At 36.6% G+C, this 20,014-nt stretch overlaps 1 protein-coding gene across 1 annotated transcript in view; it reads left to right on the forward strand.

Annotated features, from left to right (window-relative positions):
• The window catches only part of SBF2 (SET binding factor 2), a 288,299-nt gene that overhangs the window by 143,524 nt on the left and 124,761 nt on the right, over nucleotides 1-20,014 (forward strand). Inside the window, exon 6 of the mRNA XM_075713224.1 lies at nucleotides 901-1,006. Coding sequence (XP_075569339.1) covers nucleotides 901-1,006 — 106 coding nt within the window. The remainder of the gene's footprint in view (nucleotides 1-900; nucleotides 1,007-20,014) is intronic.

Genomic DNA, 20,014 nt, shown 5'->3' on the forward strand with positions numbered 1-20,014 from the left:
TGACCTGCATTCAGGTCTGCTGCTAAAGTGCTGGGGAAGAGCATCTGTGCTACAGCTCAGGGACTTGCTTGGTTTTACTGTGGAGCATTTTGGTTTCAAACATCTGCTGTGCAGCAACTAGAGCTTGCTACCTCCATGCATTCAACATCTTTGCTGCCGTACAAGGTGGAGTTGTACCACACTTACTGCTTGTACAGAAATGCCCCCCACCCCACGGTTGTTAGTGGTTAGAGGTAACCGCTTGAAATTATCCGCTGCTTGAATGTCATGTGGATTTACTCAGAGGAAAGCAAGATTATTTTGCAGTTACGATACTTTTTGGGATGTGATGCACAAGTGCATTCCTTTCACTCCCATTTCCTGCCTCCCTCAAGGGAGGTATGTTTCTTGTGCTGGAAAGGTAACTGAAGTTTTAATTCTACTTTAATATGCAGAGCAGGAACATACTTTAATATGCAGAAGTGCCCTCTACAATACCCATATATTACAAGTATGTTCATACTTAAAACATGCATGCAGGCAGTAGATAATCAAAGAACTTCAGTTAGAAAACAATACGTATTTTTCTGATTTGAATGGGTTTTAAACTTCTTTTTTTCTGGAAGATTTTTTAATGTATTATTAAAAATGTAATATCGAATGCCTTCAAAACCATAACTATTTAACTAATTCGATGGAAATACAAGGAAGGCACTATCATGCTATACATTCAAGGAGCCATATCATTGTCCTCAAATTATATTTCAGTTCCCTATTGGTTAATTCAATTATTCTTACTGACTTTAAACTTCTGTAAACAAAATAAATAATATTTGCAGGATCAATCACTTACCTGTATGACAGCAGCTTGTTTATTCTATATAAATTAAACTTATACGCAATTAAAAATTATTTCTACAGAAATTGTTTTCTTTGGGAGCTGGAGACCGGCAACTGATACAGACACCTCTACATGATAGCCTTCCTGTTACAGGCACCAGTGTGGCTCTTCTCTTTCAGCAACTGGGTATGTCTAGGTCTGCTTTGAAAAAAAAAATATTTTTTTTTTATTTTTTAAATTACAGAATGAGGTATTGTCTGTTCTCATTAGTTCAAATCATGTGCCAAGAAAGCTACATGGTAAATATTAATTTCTTTTGAGTGAAAGAATGACTAAGAGTGCTTGTTTTTAATCAGACATTCATATAACATTTTTGTACATCCTGCCTGTGGTAAGTTACCTCCAATATTATCTAGTATCTGTCAGTGTACTGTGAGCAGAAGTGAGCCTGGCCTCTGCTTCATTACAAAAATGTTCATGTAAAAAGTTTGCCCACCCCTTGGATACTGTACAAACTCCAAACAAAACGAAAGAGGTTAATAATAAAACTGGTGTTAAACAGAAAAGGTTAGTAGAAAAGATACCATGTACTGATATTGGTAACTATGTGGAACTCATATTATTCTGTTGTTATCTATTATTCCGTATGTTTCAAGAAGATGATGTAACACAATCTTCATCAAATGCTTACTTGTTTGTTGCAACTTTAAGTCACTGTTACCTGGGTACCTCAATACTACTCTCGTGTGTCTCATTAAATTTTAACATTCTTAGTCTCTTTCTGTTGGTTTGTGAAGTGGCTTTTCATTATTTTGTTGATAGTTTAAATTAAAAAATGTGGCTAACATGGTATAGACACTACTTATGCTCACCACAGTCCTTGAGGTTTTACTTGGCTTATTATGTCAAGATTCATTAAGATTACTCTGATCAGATTGCAGGCAATATTTTAAACATGGATAGGCCCAACAACTTTTCCCCTTTTCTGAAGATATAAAATATGGTGTGAGGTACCATAAGTACAGTATGATATACCATGTGGTATGGTATGTTTGTTCTGTAAGTACAGTAGGTGATACCTAAGTTGAGGCAGTTTATTTTGGGCAATTGTAGTGAAGGTTGCTATAAATTCACAGTTCTGAAGATGTCAAAGAAAGCAAGGCTTTTAGCTAGTGCTTAGATAGGTTAGCTACCATGTCTTGTGACACTTGGCTTTTGTATTGCAAATTGGGATTGTAGTGTTTTGTCACAGGATCAGTCTGAGGAAGACAACGAAGGCAAATAATCTGAAAAGTCATCATATGCATCAGATTTATAGAGGGAAACTGATTAAAGACAGAGTAGGAATGTCAATATGGAAGAGGAAACTGAGGAATATATTTTCCTCTTGGATTCTTAGTAAAAGCATGTTTGCAGAGTGAGCTTTTTTTAATTCCAGTCATTGTGTATAAAAGTGAACTATAAAACTTACATATGAGAATTTAAAATTGCTTTCACACACATAGGATTTAAGTTAATATTATTAACCACATTTTAATAATGGGTAAATATATACAGATGGATGTCATGTAACTTCTATAACTTCTATACTATAGCAGAGTACTGAAGAGTTTGGAGTGTAACCAGGACTCCTAGATTGTTGTGCTAGCAATCAATGATCCTTTACCTTTATATTTTGAAATTGTGTAATTCCTTATTAGCTCATATACACTTCCCAATATCTATACCCCTGATTTACTCTTTGTCTACCATCTCATCTTTCTTTTCCCATTCTCCATTAGCCATCTTGCTGGTAAACAGTTTGGTTTCTATGGATTTGCTGGTCTTCTGCCTTCTTTTCTGAGTTCCAGTAAGTGTTTGGAGGTCCAGTCTTTCTGGCTTTTTGGTGGCTTGTAAGCAGTACAAGTAAGAGTCAGTAAGCCCATGCTTACCAGGTGCCCTTCCCAGTTATGGTGCACAGAAGGATATGAAAATCAGCAGAAAGAGGGGGAGAGAAAGGGAGATATTGAAGGAAAACTTGCTCATTGCTCACAATTCGGGTTAGTGACACTTCAGCTGGCATGAAGAAGAGAGAAACTGAAGAAAATATGTGATTATAAGACTTGGCAAATCTTCACTGAGAGAAGCTATAGGCTTATATCCTATATCCTGTTTCCCTGAAGAGATCATAAAAGTTTGTAGGAAAAAAAAGGATTGTCTCAATACCCCTTCTTTTCTGTTGTAGCATAATCTTCTCTTTTACAAGACTATCAAAACTATTAGGAAGAGCTTGTCTAATGGTCTTGTGTAGGTGATCTTCCTGTCTCTCTTCTATTCTTTGGTGCGATGAGGACAGCAGTAGTTGCTTGGGAACAGGCCTGAAATTAATTAAGGAATAGGCAAATAGATTGGTGGGTAGGTTGTTTGCTTTGTTTGGGTTTTTTTAAGCAGCTACTTGAACCCTTTTCAAAAGAGACTTACTTTTCCCACCTCCTATTTCTGTCCACTGCATGCTTGCTCTTTTTTTTTTTTTTTTTTTTTTGTGCAAGTGTGCCTCAGTTCCCAGCTGATATCCCTTTCAAAGTTTTTGTGTCTAAGTATCTAGGGATATAGCACAATGGTAGAATCACCTTGTATCTCTAAGGACACAAATTAAAAAATATTTGTGTTTTCATAGTGCACATCACTTTACAGAATAGCACATAGTTCCTTTCACATGTAGGCGGTGGACTGTTTTTGTTCTTAAGGCCAAGGCTGTTAATGCTAAATTTCTGTTTGGATTTACTAAAAAACCAGTTGTTATACAGCTACATATGTCTGTTTGCAATGGTTGTTGAATATAAAAAGAGGACGTGGAAATATGAACAGACTGTTTTAAATAAATTCTCATTTATTCTCACTTTTCATGCGGTCTTAGGAAGAGTTAAAGGCAGTGAATCTGGAAGGATGTGGTACAACCTATTTGCTCATCCTTTTGAAAAAGTTTATTTTTCTAAGATAAGGCCTACTCCTTTCCTCTGGAGATCATAGTTGAGCTTCTCAGAAGTTTTTTGTAACAATATTCACACTTGCTCTATTTCTCTCATGCCATTTGAACAGGAGCTTAATGTGTATTTGCCTCTACCAACCCAGGCAAAAGCATTCTACTTCTGTTGTCCAGTCTGGTGTTGGATAGTTACTTTAATGACAGCTGTTACCCCATCAAAAGCTTGTGTTTAGGACACAAATATTGACTAGGCTGTTTGTCAAGTAATGACATGTTCAGTTATTTCTCTTTTAGTACAAGTCATTTAATCCTATTTAAATTATTAATAGAAAATTGAAGAGCAGCTAGAAAAATATTTGTGAACTGTATAAGTCACCTTTTTAAAAATAGCCCTTTCTTTGAAGAAGGTGGGCGGCAAGACAAAATGTCCCACTATGAATAGATACAAAAGTAATCTCAACATTTATTTTGAGAAATATTGTGCAATAGTAGTATCATCATGCTTTTTCTGCTTGGCAGGATAATACTGTGTCAGCGGATGACCCTCCCTGTATTACTAAGTTTGCAGCATATCTGGAAATAGACGTTATTTTTACTTAGGCGTTAAACTACAGTTGGGAAAAACATCCCCAAAGGTTTTAAGCTTAATAATAAGCAACAGCAGTGCTTGACATTTTAAATCATACATTCTTTTTTTATTTTAAAAAAATTAATATATGGGAATAATGTGACAAAAGCCAGGCCTGTAGCTGGATCACTGTACCTAAAAATGATTTCATCAACAAGGACTAGCTGGAAAAAACAGTAATCATGAAGTTACTTCTAAAAATGATCTGTGGTAGCTAGAAGACTTTCAATACGCTTCTATTTCTCACTGTCTGTTAGTAAGATGGTAGGTAAAAAGGTAGATAAAGCTTCAAAACACAGTAGCCTTCTTCAGGCTCAAAGGAGATTTTGGTTATACTTCTCTCTCACTTTATTAACAATATATTCCTGTGTTTCTGCCTTGAATTCTTCTCATTTGTCCAAACTCCAACCCTACTTGCCTTCTCCATTCTGCTGACAGTATGGTTATTCAGCACTGCCATATTCAGTCATTTGTATCTGAGACATACACCTCCATCTCCCCAATGGGTGTTTTTTTCCAAAGAACCTAAGACACAAAATTATATTGGGGACCTGAGCAGCAAAACAAGAACCTAAGGTTTAACCAGCGCTTTTAATTTTTGCATGTTTCAAGGACTGGTAGCATGAATCACACTGCTAACCTGAGCAGAACAATTATGAAAATTTATTTTCCTGAAGAATTAATGTCTCCCCCTACTTTCTAAACACTTAATCGAAAACAAAAGAGTTTTCCTTCCTTTCCTTCTTGTTTAGTCTCTTGTCTGGGCTGTCTCTCTGTTCCATCTCATTTGTCTGTGCTGGTTTTCCTCCTCCTATCTTTAGTTCACCACTCAAGTATTTTCAGTAGAACTCAGACTGACTTTCAGTGTTACAAAGAATGTAATTTTTTAAGTAGCAAAAATGAAATTTTGAAGTAAATTCTACTTTGAATCTTCTGGATGAAGACACAAGGTAAGGGTGCTTTCAAATTCAGGGCTGTGTAGAATAGAGATTAAATAGATGGAACAGGATGAAGATGAATGCTAATGCTAGGTTGAGCCAGGTTGCTTGGCAAGCTTGTCTTTCACTTGTCCAACCTATGATGTAACTTATATGAAAGTGTTAAACATCATTATCCTTCAGCCTTTTTATGTATCTTGAAATATTTTTAGTCTAGAAATTTTGCATATACCGTTAGGCAGTATATGAAGCCTCTAAAACAAGTACTTTATAAATAATACCTTTGAAGACTGCAGTGTCATTAAATGTCAGTAATTCCAGAGGTCAGAAGTGATTGGTTGATTAAACTTCTAAAGATTGTTACAGTTGCACAAAATATAAATACTAGGGCAGATGTATGTGATGATGGCAGAGTTGATAAGCAGGGAAGTAATTCAGTACAAGCAGTATTAATAGTACTGGTAACATGTATTTTTTTAATATGGCTATTCAATTCCGAAATTCAACACTGTGACTTGAGACTGAGAAGTTTGGAGTGTTATCTGTCCTTTCTCCCTATTTGCACATTCCTACCTTTCTTTTGCACCAGAGCAGATACTTCTCTGATACTGCAGAGAACTGCTTATAATTAATTAATTAATTAACACTAACCAAGCAAATAGAAGTGAATGATTTTCCACATGTTTCCATGGTGGGACACTGACAGTGATGATTTTTATTGCTGTAAACAGTGATGGAGCCAAACCCCATTACTGTTATATAATGATAAATCCATTAATAACAAAATGATGGGACCATATATTAACTATCATACCTGTCTATCATTTTTTGGGTGGGCTATCAAAGTGTAGAGGAGTAAAAGAAATGCTGTATTTTGCCATTTTTCAGTCATTTGATTTGTTAGAAATTAATGAAGAATGATGGATTTTTAAAAATATTTTTGTTTTGATAATGAATATACTAAAATTGTTTTGTGTGTTCAAAAATTTGTTTGGGAGGAAGATCTTACTTAATTACAACAGCATTATTTTAATTATTTTTTAATGAAGGTATGCCGCTCCCTCTCTATTTGGAAGTAGATATTTGTATGTGCAGGGCAATTTTTAAACTGACAGACTTGCACTTTACAATTTTGGTTGACTCATTAAAACCCGCGTTTTTTTAAATGGTTCTGTAGTTGTGCCAATGACATTCAGCATACATTTTGCTCTTGGAAGACTTGAAATCTCTGCTTAGGCTGATAGCTCAGCAGGCTCTGTCCTTGGTTCTTATAAGTATTTCCTTTGAAAGCTGATGTCAGGGCCCTGAGTGCATCAACAGCACGCCCCCCGAACCCCTCCTTGCAGGGTTGAGCTGCCTGTGCTCAAGGTCAGCATTGATGTAGCACAGCTGTGCGACCTTGGTTCAGACTGTTGAGGAAAGAGCTATGAAAGGAGGGGCCTGTTGACCTCTTCACTTGGATGCTGTACTTAAGCTCAGGCCATGCCCTCGGTCCTTGCCTGAGCCATTTTGCAGCAATGCTTGTGCCTGGCAACATACCTCTCTGACCCAGATCCTCACCCATGGACTGGACATCCTGGCTTGATCTCAGGTCTTCTTCATGACTGTGGACTTGCCTGGTGATTACTGTGACTGACTTGCCTGCCATTGCTGGACCTGATCCTGACCCTGCCATGCTGACTTGGCTTCCTGGCTTGACCTCAGACCTTCCTCATCACTATGGACTTGTCTGGCTATCTCGACTTTTGGGTGAACCTAACTGCTGTCAGCGGACCTACCCAACTTATCTTTCTCTCCTGTCCCTATCTGCGGGACTCCACCACTTGTTGGTGTGGGCACTGCCCCTTCCTGCCTTGTTTCCATACTTGGTCCTGCCTTGCTTTCTGTTGTGGAGAGTGTGCCATTGCTGGTCCCTGGCAGCTGGTGGTTCTCAGTTTTCACTGTTTACCTTCTAAAAGTCTTGAGAAAGTTGATATTTTGATATTAGTTCTTCACAATAGGTTTTGATCTCTTACATACTAAAAATCAAGCTTTGCAAGTCCTACAAGAGATGTAGGCATGCACCACTACCTGCCTGGTATAATTTGATCCTGAGAAAGAGATCTTTCTTGATCTTAAAGTATGCACACTGGTTGGACTTTCAGCATTCTGCAATAAAGCTGGCTTCATCTGCTAACAACCTTTGCAACATTTTATTGCTTCCCAGTGCACTACCTCAGAAATTATGATGTGAGCTACTGGAGCACGATTGTTTATATATCGCAAAGATAAACATCCCACAATTCAGCAACTGTTGACCTATGGAGAATGCAGAGACATGATCTGGTGGGGATCATCTGGTGGGGATCATCTGTAATTTTTTGTTTCAATTCTAAGTACAAAGAATCACTGTGCTGAGTCAGACATCAACACCACTGGACAGCAGAAAAGTCCAAGTGCGAGGTATTTTGCTTTGCTGAAGAAAAAGATGATCTTGTAGTCTGCTGACTGTCACAATTTAGGGTGCAAATTAGTAGACACATATATACCAAAAGAGTGCAATATTAGCAGTGCTGTCAAAGGTGGGTGATTTACAAGGCTGTTATGGTTAAACTGCGTCCTGTATAGGGGAGAGGCTGAAAAGTTTAGTTGAGTGTCATGTGTAGCTTAAGAGCAGGAGAACCTGAATACTTGGGAAAAGAGTACACTCTCATGAGAGATCGTAAGACACTGCCCTAAGTGCCCTCCATCACAAGTCCTGAACTTAATTTCTTCTTTTATGATAAGGGAGGTCTTAAATACCAAGTTGGAGATTTTCTAGAATAATCAGATCCAAACACGATTTTGCATTTCTGATAGTCAATAGCTAGCAGGATGCAGAAATTTTTTGCCTTTCCCAGAAGCACAACCCAATTGTGCAGTCTGATACTTGTGGATATTGGTTTCACCTCCCCTTTTCAGTGACCCTGGAATTTGACTTTCTTCTTGCTGGGCTAGCATAAATTACCTTGTTGCTCCTTCACAGATAGTCTTTAACTTTTGCTGTGGCTGGTTCTTCTAGCTTTTTAGAATGTGTAAGTCAAGTGGAGGAACTGCGTTCTGGACTACAGAGTGTTGTTTGAGAAAGATTCCAATTGTATTAGAAGTATGTCACTTCCAGTACTGTGAATGGAACTACTTTAAATAATTCTTCAGTTTCAGAAAACAGTAGAGTTCGACACAGGGTAACTCAATGCTGGCTTAACTGTAAGTCAAAGGATACATGTTGACTAGTGGCATGATACAGGAATGGCACTTGCTTCTAGTTTGTTTTTCCAGCAAAATAGATGTACTTGGTCCATAGTTAAACACTGGGATGATTATTCATAAAAAAGCATTAGGTAAGTAAGAGATCATAATGTGTGTTTAGCTGCTAATTACTTCTGTTTATGTTATTGTTAATAAAATAAATTTTATCTTTTTTCTTTTTAAGAATGATCAAAACTAGAAATTTCCTCTGTTACCCCAGTACACAGTCAGGTTGTGCATTTATGGTGTGTGAACTTACAGCAGTCACACTCAGCAGTCACGGTTGGTGCAAGGTTATCTGCAGTGTTTTGCACTTAGGGAAAGTAAAGCTGGTTGTCTTGAATGGTCTGACAAATGCTCTTTCACAGAGGGGTTAGCCGAATTCCTTGGCTCTTACCGTGATGGAGGAGCTTGTATAGAACTGTAAATAATTTAGGTTAGAACAGACCTCTGAAAGTCAAAAGGTCCAATCCCATACTCTAAGTAGGCCCACTTCAGAGTTAGACCAGGTTGGTCATGTAGACACGGATTGTGGAACAACTGGTGCATATTAATGTTTAGGAGTTTGAGTATTTCTTCAGGCTGTGGGCAAAAATATGTGAGAAGCTCTTAGTTTAATGTCTGTAAATATAGTATTTTGGCACATGGCTTAATTTTCAACAGTCCGCTTTGATATATGGCTTAGCCCATTCTTGTTCAGCTCTATCAAAAGACCCCTGAGTCTACAGCAATTTTTCTTTTTCAGCCTAGTGTTTTGCGCAACAGGGGTATCCATGGCTACCTGTTAAAGTCTCTTTGACTTTACTTTTTATAGTGGCAGTTATTATTTTATAGATTTGCACTCTCATCTGATATATGTCCAATAGTTCCTAAGGCATATAGATCTTAGATGGAACCATGTCAGGAAAACAATAGGAAGTAGAGCCAGAACTTACTGCTTCTGTGATGAAGATTTTTTTGGGGTGATATTTTATACTTAAAAAAAACCCAACCAATGACTCTTCGTAAATAGCACTGTCATTTTCATATAGCTTTTGTATACATTTTATAAGATTATATAACAACATTAAAATATAATTAATTTTACCATTATTATTAGAAAATACCTATCCAATCAAAAAGGGAAAAACTGAATTATGATGTTCCTCAAATTAGCTAACTTTAGTGGTACCTAATTTTTAAACTGACAATACTTGTAGGACATGCTATGCTTTACATTTTTATTCTGAATGAAAGTAAAAGTAGTTCTACTGCTTAAAAAGTGTAGCCTCCTTAGGAAAGCATAAATCCCCAAATAACCCAAAATCTGAAAGGAATATTTAAATTGTTGGCCATATTGTTGCTCATATTGGCTTTTCAAGGCTGCTTTTTGAATGTTAGGTTTTCCTGCTGTATTTTGTAATTGCTCCATATCATAGACCATATGTGCTACCATTTGCTGCTTTTTACATCAATATTGTTCAGAGAGAGGAGTTCGTGGGTACACCTGCTTAAGCTACAGAAAATGGTGAGCATCAAGAACAAACTAATATAAAAAGGTCATGAATCAATTAAGGCTGGAAGATAAAAGATGATTTCTAACCATAGGAGGAGAAAAATTCTGAAGCACCTTCTGTTGTGAGTAGTAATGACAAGCAGTACCACTACATTTAAGATGAAGCTTGATCAATTTGGGATTGTCTGATACAGTCATGATGGTAAAAGGCTGGACTCTTTCACTGCAGACCCTTCAGTCCCATATTTCTAAAGCCAGGGTATATTAAAATACCCAGAATTTTTGCTTTCAACTATGTTTGTTGACACTTTGGGGAATGTTTTCTGTAATGTAGTAGTTTCTCATTATTTTAATTCTGGTTTAGGGGAGATACAATGTTTAGCCTCTCGTGTAGTGTACTTTAGGCCAACAGATGACTATATTGAATTACTGTATAAACGGGAAAAGACATTCCTGATAAATATATGTGCATTTGTGTGGCTGGGAAACATTACGAAATGGTCACTGCACAGTCAGCACGTGAGCTGGCTTCAACTTGTTGACAAAGAAAATCCTAGTGTCTTCAACATAGAGCAAGAATTGTTCATATTTTAATACTTCATTATGTTCAGAAATAATGTAAGGGCAGCTAAGCAATGAGAGATTTGATCTGCACAACGTATGAAGTGACCAAATGTAGCATTTTCAGTACAGTAATAGATATAACTGCGAGGTGCACTGAGATCAGAGCGTCAATGTGGGGCCCTTTCCACATCCCATGTTTGTTATGAGACTTCAGTGGTATGAACCAGAACTTTTTTACCTCTGTCAGGTTGTTTACAAACTTCTTAGTCAACTCACTCAATTTTTTTTCTTTCCATGAGATGTCATATATCCTGTGATGGGAACATATATACCCTTTGTTGGAATTTAACAGCATGTATGATTAAATTAAGACAGTTTTATTGAAGTATATAATCAAGAAACTTCTACTCTGTCTTTGATCTGCATAAATTGTATACTCTCCAGCCTGTGGAACCTGGTGCCACATGTTGCATGAGTGGATGCTGCTGGCTTATGTTTTAGTTTCAGTTTAAATCCCAATGGCCAGTGAGCTGCGCTTAGCTCTATAACCCAGCAAAAGCCAATTTGTTGTTCAAGCTTTCTAAGTAGTTTTGCATAGTCTGTCAAAGAACAAATAGATTACCAAGTGATTTGATGTGGCGTTTACTGCTAATGGGCCTGTACTGCTGCAACAGCAGAACAAAAAGAAAGTGTTCTTTTAGATGCTGTTGGAAATAAAGGGGTATTGTGATAGTGAATTTTGTACAGGGACTCTTCTGCACTCCCAAGTAACTGCACTTTGTGGACAGTAACTGAGGATTCATTTCCCCAGCAGCATAAACTGCCGGGCAGCAGATCCCGTTTGTGAATGTCCATTTCCAGTTGCACAGTCCTGCCCCATCCCCTGTACTAAAGTGGTGCTTGGCTCACCCGTGCTGAGCTATTTTATCTCACCAAGTTAACAGAAAATATTTGGAGGGTGGGAGGAGGGAAAGTCACATCTGTTTTCTGTCAGCAGGCTCAGGTGGTGGTTTGATGCTGTGGTTGTCAGTCTAATAGTGAAGTGCTGCCATGAGAACGGATCCGTCCCTCTTGCAGCTTGAACTAGCTCACCTTGGACTCTAGTGAGCTTTAATGCACGTGTAAGAAAGCAGCAGCAGCATATGGGTGGGATCAGACCATCCCTTTCAGTGATAGCCATTAGAGCAGCTTACAGTTGGGTATGTCAAACTATTCCTTCAGTACACGCTACTCAGGTTTTTTACATTAGTTTGTTATATATGGATACACTGAGAGCTCGGGCATTACCAGTATAATGCTGGTGTCACGATGCCAGCCGTCAACAGACAGGATTCTGAAATGTGTTGGGAGGCGGTGATCAGTATTTCTTGTAGTGTTCACTGTTTTGCAGAACAACGAAGCACATGAAATAAGATGCTCACTTGCTTTTTATCCAGTTCAAACTGTATTACTAATGCCTCTTTTAGGGAGACACAATATGCAGTAGTTCATTTTAAGCAAATTCTAAATCTCGGAAAGAAAAGTTATCTGACAAAAGTAAATGCTACTGTTAAAGTAAAGAAACTTGAAGCTGTGTATTTGATAAAGTGTTGTATTTAATGAACTTTTTTTAAAAGGAAGCTTTTCAAATAAGATGAAAAATAATAAAATTATATATTACTTTTTTTTTTTAAACAGTTAAGTGAACATTTCTTTTGAGATATGTGAGAAGAGGTAATTTTCTATTTATAGTAGGAATTCAGAAAAGACCTCAAAAGAATGAAAACCAATTATTTTTTTCCAGAGATGAGAAAAATGTAAATGCCAAAAAGCAAATGTCTAACAAATAAACAAACAAATTAAGAAAAGGCAAAAGAGGCTTACCTCTGGTTATAGAAAATACTGAAACAGATCCTAGTCGGAACAGATTATTTTTTCTTTCTGTTTTTGCTGGTATGAATGCAGAAATAATTTTCCTCATTATTCCAAAGCAAACTTGATAGCAGTTAAATTATAAGACCTTGAAAAACTTTAAATTTCAAAACTTCAGTGTCGAAATTTGTGCTGAAGAGGAAAGAAAAAAACGTTCTATAGAAATTTCATTCCATTTGTTCTTGTAAAATTGTGTTAAATTATTGCTATTTAGTTGCAATGTGGGCTGAGTTATCAGTATCTCAGGAGGTCAGGAAAATGTCAGATGATGTCACAAAGAAAGAATTTTTAAAGATTGCTAAATATTTTGCAGAGAATCCAAATATGATCTTTTAAGAAAATAAAACAACTTTTTTCTCTTTTCATGTTTATGGTGTTTCACAGTTTTCTTACTTGAATATCTGTGGTATTATGCTCCATGAATATCAACCAGCAGTGGCTGAAGGTAGCTCTAACAGAATATCCTGATCAGCCACCTCTGTTCTTGTTGTCTTTACGTTTGTTTGATTCCATTAATACAATGCTTCAGTAGTTACGTCCCTTGAGAAAGACTTTGTAGTCTTTAGGCAGGAAACAGATATGTTTGCAATTTCTTGTGTATCCTTGACCATTTTTCCTGTGTACACTTCAAGAATGACAATACTCTTCTCATTCTTGGATATTTTCTTTCTAAGGATCATAGTGGTATTACTCTCACTCTGCATTGTTTTTTTTAAAGGATATTTTTCTGCTTTAAATGAATCCAGTCAAATTATGGGTATCCATTTACTCCATCAGGATTTAATTTGTAGTATTTCTACTAAGAATATGTTACAATCCACTACACATGGCAGTCTTTCCCATATGTTATACTGCTCTTTTTCATATTGCAGCTACTCATAATTTTGTGGGTTTAATTTTCTATTTTGACTATCTGTCAGCTTTATTCTTAGCTATGAGTGAAATACTTGCTTTTAAAATTTTATGTAATTGAATAGGATGTATTTATCTGGAATTAGTCATTGTAGTTTGATTCAAATCACTCAAGACTTGCTGGTTTATGTGTAGCTGCAAAGATGACAAAAATATTCTCCGAAGTAGTTAGCGATAGGATGAGAGGAAATGGGCTCAAGCTGTGCCAGGGGAGGTTTAGATTGGATATTAGGAAAAACTTCTTCACGGAAAGGGTAGTCAAGCACTGGAACAGGCTGCCCAGAGAGGTGGTGGAGTCACCGTCCCTGGAGGTGTTCAAAAAACGGACAGATGTGGCACTTTGGGACATGGTTTAGTGGGCATGGTGGTGTTGGGTTGATGGCTGGACTGATGATCTTAGAGATCCTTTCCAACCTTAATGATTCCTAGTTTTTACTTTCATTATAAATGATGCAGCCACCAAGCCAGGAGACATGAAATTAGTACTCTACCCTTAACTGGTTTAGTGGTGGACTTGGTAGTGTTAGGTTAATGGTTGGCCTGGATGATCCTAAAGGTCTTTTCCAACCTAAACACTTCTACAATTCTATGATTCTATATCCATCATCAAGGTAAAAAGTCATTAAGTGTTTTCATATGCTTCTTGTCTTGGTGGAAGTGAAATGTACCAAGTTCATACCTTTAGCATATACCTTTGTATTTTCAGAAATTCTGGTTTGCACGATGCGTCTATGAGTAAATAAAGATTAAGGTTTCAAGATCAGTATGTGTGGTACGCTGGTATCTGTAAGTGGACATCACCATACTGGGTTTCCGATGCTACCTAGCTAACATGGCTAAGTCCCGTAAAAAGGCTGTCATTAATGTATAAAAGTTGTTCAGGCTTTATTCCCAGACAGTTCTTGAATTGTTGAGATCTACAATGATGGGATAAATACAGTAATTTCATTTTGATGTGCCACTTCCCTATTAGATAACAGACTTTGATAATTAGCTTATATGCAGAATAATTTCTAATAGTCTCTAAAGAGTCATGGTTATAACTTTGCTTTCTGTTCATCCTGCCATGGCTTTGAATCTGTGGTCAGAAAAGTTAATATTTCTTTGTTGTAATAATTTTCCTGATTTCTAAAGTGGAATTTTAAAAACAAATCAGGTGGTTTGAAAATATTTTTAATTCTCTTTCTGAAATTTAAAATGTCTGTTGGTGGTTGAACAGAAATCCTGCTTTACTTTCAGACAGTTTACCATACATGAATCAATTTGGAGAGATGTTAAATTGCAGTATCTATTTTTGATTACTTTAAATAATTCAGCAGTTGCAAATAATTTCTCCTTCACATTAAATTACGATTTTAGATTTCCTATCAGAATAAAGAAAGATAATTTTGTCTAATTTAACTGCTATAAATAATTTTTATAGCATGCGCTTATTTTTGCAATGTCTTTTGATGTATGTGGGAGAGAAGGTTTCACAAAATATTTGGTATAAACAATAAATTCATGTTCCCTAAAAGGGCAGTTCTAAAGAAGGAAAGTCACCTATAAAAATTTCTAAAAATGTGGGAACATTTCAGCAGCACTCTCCCACCTCTACTTAGGGAAATCGGGCAGCATTTCAGTTCATTAGTATGTATCTGCTATCCCAGTCCACTCAGATTCTTTTACAAAATTCTTTCACTGAGTTTTGGTTAGTGTGGGCCTGTGAGGGTTATACAGAAATTCTGTATCCTGATATTAGTTTTGTACAGGATTACTGTTTGCCACCCTCCCTATAGGAGAAAAAAATTAACCTCATGTTTGATTTGCGTGAAGATTATCTTCCCCTTAACAGCTCTGAATTTAATTTTATATGTAAACCTACTTAGACTGACATTCTCTTGGCATTTATTCTTTGCTGGAATTTGGTTTTGATGTGTGTTCATTTAAAAAAAAAAAAAACCCACATTTAAAATAAAGTAACTACATTTATTTTTAGTAGCACCTATCAAGCCTGTCTGTATGAGCCAGACATACAGTCAGTTGCAAACCTTCAATTGGTAATGCAGGTTATGTTAGTATAATTCAAAGTTATTGCTTTCACGTAAATTTGGCATTTACCTCCCTGTCATGTGAGTACTTTCTATATATGAAACCATTATTTGTCTGTTTTGCCTTCCATTGTCTTTTTTGCTTTACTGAGAAAATTCACTCAACACACTCATATAAATCTTGAGCTTTTCAGTCTCACTTTTTATGTGTATAGCTTTAAAACTGTGCATATGAAGAGGTTTTGCCCTTCTGTCTTTCAGGGATGAAGACCTTCTTACGTAAATATTTTATTATTAATTGTCTTTAGCTGTATCATTGTCTCTGGAAAAAAAAAAAGGTTGCTGATCATGTTCACTCAGTGTATTGACAGACTTGTGTTTGAAGGCTCAAGAACTCCAGAGGACTTGTGCTTCTCCTTTAAGTAGGTCTCCAGAGGGATTTAATGAAATTGGTAATAATGAAGTGGTATCAACATGCAAATTACAGACATCATTGTGTGTCTTCCTAAGTAGATCATATACCGTGCTTAATCCCTGTTTCCTTGTAATTTTGGGTTTGGATGACAACCATCTGCTTGACTCAGTGTTGACAGAACACAGCTGATATTGTTAGACTTTGGGGGAGTGGTAGTGGTAGGAATATTTGTCCATCAGCTGAAAAGATCTTTTTTTATATATATACTTGTTTTCACAGTCTCTTTGATAGGCCGTTTAATGACCAGTTGGCTTTTATGGCATTTATACCAGAATCTTTCTGTGTGGTCCTCCTGTTCCTTACCTCTTCCCACCCTCCCCAAAGGCTGGTTTGTAAAGAAGTCTTCGTTCTGCCCTGCTTCTTACAAAGAACACGCAACATTGGTAGTTCAGATACTGAATTGCCTTCAGTTCCAAAATCAAACGTTTATCTCTAAAAATGTGTTTTCATTTCAGTACTTCACGTTACACCCATGCTTGCATCTATGTGCACAGAAATTAGTACAAACACTTTATTCATGAAATGTTTGATTCTTTGAGGGAGTCTTTGCTGAAGGCTTTGTGCTTTAGAGACTTCTTCTCTTCCTCCTTAGTGTGACAAAGATGAAATAAGTTAATCTCTTGGGGTACTCATCTGACTCATGTTCTCAGTTACCCAGCCAGAAAGCAGGATAAATTAACCCTCACAAAACTCTCTGCTGGCACAGCTAGATCGTTTTCCATTTGTAAGCAAGTTTGGCTATGATTTAATCATGTAGTGTGCGGTGTAGTCCTACTCTAATAACAGAACTGCATACTTTTCTAAATGTGAATTGATCCTGAACTGAGTGACATAGCAATTTTTTGGGTTTGTTTTAACTGTATGTGGTTGATTGGAGATACCGTGTAATTTTTGGATTGACAAATGAATGCAATTTGGCAAGGGTTACATGTATGAGTATTGAGTGCAATTGTTGCCTCTTATTATTAGTTAAGCTTGTATTTTGTTCATTAGCGGTGCTATGCAGCTACATCTAAAAATAAAAATTAAAAGAGTTTTGTTTTTCTCTACTTTTTTCCCAGTTATCTTTAGAGCTTGACACTGCCTGGCACAGAACTTGTACTATGCACTCTCCACTGGCCTTTCAAAAAAGCTTTTCAGTCTTTGTTGACCCATTTCCTGGATTAGGCTGGCTAAGTTATGGATTATTTTGTCTATTAAGCTTTTTCTTGTGTCCAGTAATTCAAGAATGGCATATTGGTATAATAATGTATTCAACTAGTTGAGTTTCCAAACCTCATGTTTATAACTCTACAAAAGTCTGAAGAAGTTAGTGATAATATTTTGACTTCATGCAATATAGAGGACAGTTAATAATTTGTCAAGCACATTTTGCATGTGGTTTTTTTTTATCATGCTTAAACAAATACTTAAATTCTAGAACAACAGGAAGCAGGCAGAATGATACATTTGTTGATGTAGGATGTCAGATAATTTAGTACAAATTACAGATTCTTTAAATACTTGAAAACAGTGAAGGTCAGGAAGCCTCCATTCAAAATTTCCCAGCGTATGTATAATATTTTACAGGATGTCTGTCTGTCTGTAGACTGCAAAAGAGTAATCTGTAAAAATCAACTTGTTTTGTTGTTTTTCGTGTTGTCTATTTATGCCCTGACAAATTAGCATCGGATGTAGTGTGGAGTCTGAAGACCAGTATACAGTTCAAGGTTACAGACAGACATGATTTTGTCTTGTAGCATGAGGAAACTGGGCTCAGGCTCTTATTTGGAACTGTTTGTTTTAAGTAAACAACATGCAAGGCTTGAAACAACACCTTGGTGGCTTGGTCAAATAATTTAATCAGTAGTTTAAATGGTTTAAAAAAGGAAAGTAATCAAAAGTCTTACTATTTTTAATTTGTTTGAGTCTATCAGATGAAAAATGCCTTCACAGTTATTATTGCTCATATTCCTGAAAACATGTATTTCAAAGTACATGTGGAGCAATAATTTTGTATTTAGTGGCTATCATCTTAAAAATAAGAAAATTCCAGATTAGGTGTCTATATTGTCCACTTGATTTTACTTATTTTATATTCTTCTGTATTGTATGCAGAGTATTAAAAAAAAAAAAAAAAGAGAGAGAGAGAGATGGAAGGAAAACAACTGATACCAAAGAAGCTGTCTGGGCTTTACAAGTTTTTCAGTCAGTGGAAGTGGTTAGCCTGGGTGTCACTGTCCAAGTACGTTTCCAAACTGATGTCCAAGTGCGTTTCCAAACTGAGTAGCCTGTATTCAAGATGTTGGTCAATGTTGGTGATTACCTTCTCAATGGAAGAGCACTTCTATTATGTGGAAAAAAAAAACCCAAAACAAAACCCCCCAAAACTTCAGAACCTCTCCCTCAGTATACATTTAATATTTCTTAGGCTGTGAAGCTTTCATTCAGGAAAGAGAAGAGTAAAAGCCAGTGAAGTTCTCACTTTAAACTGGCTTTTGTGAAAGATACCTAAAGAAATGACCATGGTTATTTCTTGGTGTGTGTAGGGGTTTTTTTTGTTTGTTTTTGTTTTTTTATTGTAGTGTTCTTTCTTGTAAGTTATTTATGTATTTTTATATGAACTCTAATTATAAAGAACAAGTCAAATACTCTCACTGTGGTATATTCATTTGTATTGTAGGTACCTTACAGAAATGAAAAGAATTTTATTTTCAAATGCAAACACACAAGACTCCTAGTCTCTTTTCTTCTGTTTCTGCTGCAATGTGGCCAGTTTTGGTGAGGTGACTTTGCTTTTTATGCATTCAGAATGCAGAAAATGGGCTAGGTTATTTAGAAATAACTTTTAGATGGAGATTCAATCCATTGAAAATTCCAGGTTCAGCGTGAAGAACATCTATAAAGTTATGTTGGTCACATATAGGTAACTATCACACGTTTCCCATGCATGTTTCTTGTATGTGTTTGGACTTAGCCCAGATGTGCAGACAAGGAGTGCAGGAGATCTGTATCCTGCACTTGGTTCTCTAGTGCTCTGCTGAGGTGTTTCCTTGTGCAGGGATTTTAGCCAATGATAGATTGGAAGGCAGTAATGTACATAGTTCACAGCTGCTTTTAACTGCTTTATCCAAGGACCTGCTAACTTGGGCATGTGACAGGGATTGCCAAACTGGAGAGACAATGCTTCTTATCCCTTTTGATATGTGAGCAGTTGTCCAGTGAGCTTTCCTTGTCCCTACCAGCCTGTCTCCTTGCTTTGGTGATGGTTTTCATCTGTCCCTGTTAAACTCACAGAGAAGGTTGGATATTTCCCAGTGTCCTTACTGGGTTTTTTCCTGCTATTCCCTGCAAGACCTGCTAATTTATGACAGAGATATGTTTAGATGCTCTCCATTTTGGTCACTCTCATTAGTTCTGCAAATAAAGCAATACTTTTGTCTAACAGCAAAGCTGGGGCTACATCTGGTGCATTCATATCACAGCAAACATTTCAAATTCATCTTTCATGGCCAGTTAAAATGTAGTGAGCATCTGAGAGACCAACTAGCAGAATGTAATAAAACCATGTTTGCAGTAAATATTATTCTGTGTGGCATCAAGTTTATACATGGAGATAGTTGCTAAAAGTAGACATCTTAAATATCAAATTATATTGGTGCTGATTAAGCTACAATGAGAAATGCCTTTGTGGAGTACAAACTGAAGCTTTATCTGTGGCCACATTTAATATGCAGCAAAACCAGACTAATTTCCCTAATGAAACTATGAAAGCTTTACAAACTGTATCATCACTTCTTAATAGTTTAAGTTTAAAAAAAAAAAACAAAAAACATTGGTTTATTTCTTCTTTTTTTTCCTCCTTTTTATTCCAGTAAGTGTTGCCTTTTACATATAGTCCCTTTGTCCTCCAATGACACCTTGGGAGGAAGGTAGAACTTGTGAACTCCAGGCTTACTGTAGTTGAGTTCAGGTGGCGAATGATGTTGTTGTACTTCTTTTTTTTCCCCTGAGTTTTACAGAAACAAAG

This window comes from Pelecanus crispus, chromosome 6, assembly GCF_030463565.1.
Source record: "Pelecanus crispus isolate bPelCri1 chromosome 6, bPelCri1.pri, whole genome shotgun sequence".
Lineage (NCBI taxonomy): Eukaryota > Metazoa > Chordata > Aves > Pelecaniformes > Pelecanidae > Pelecanus > Pelecanus crispus.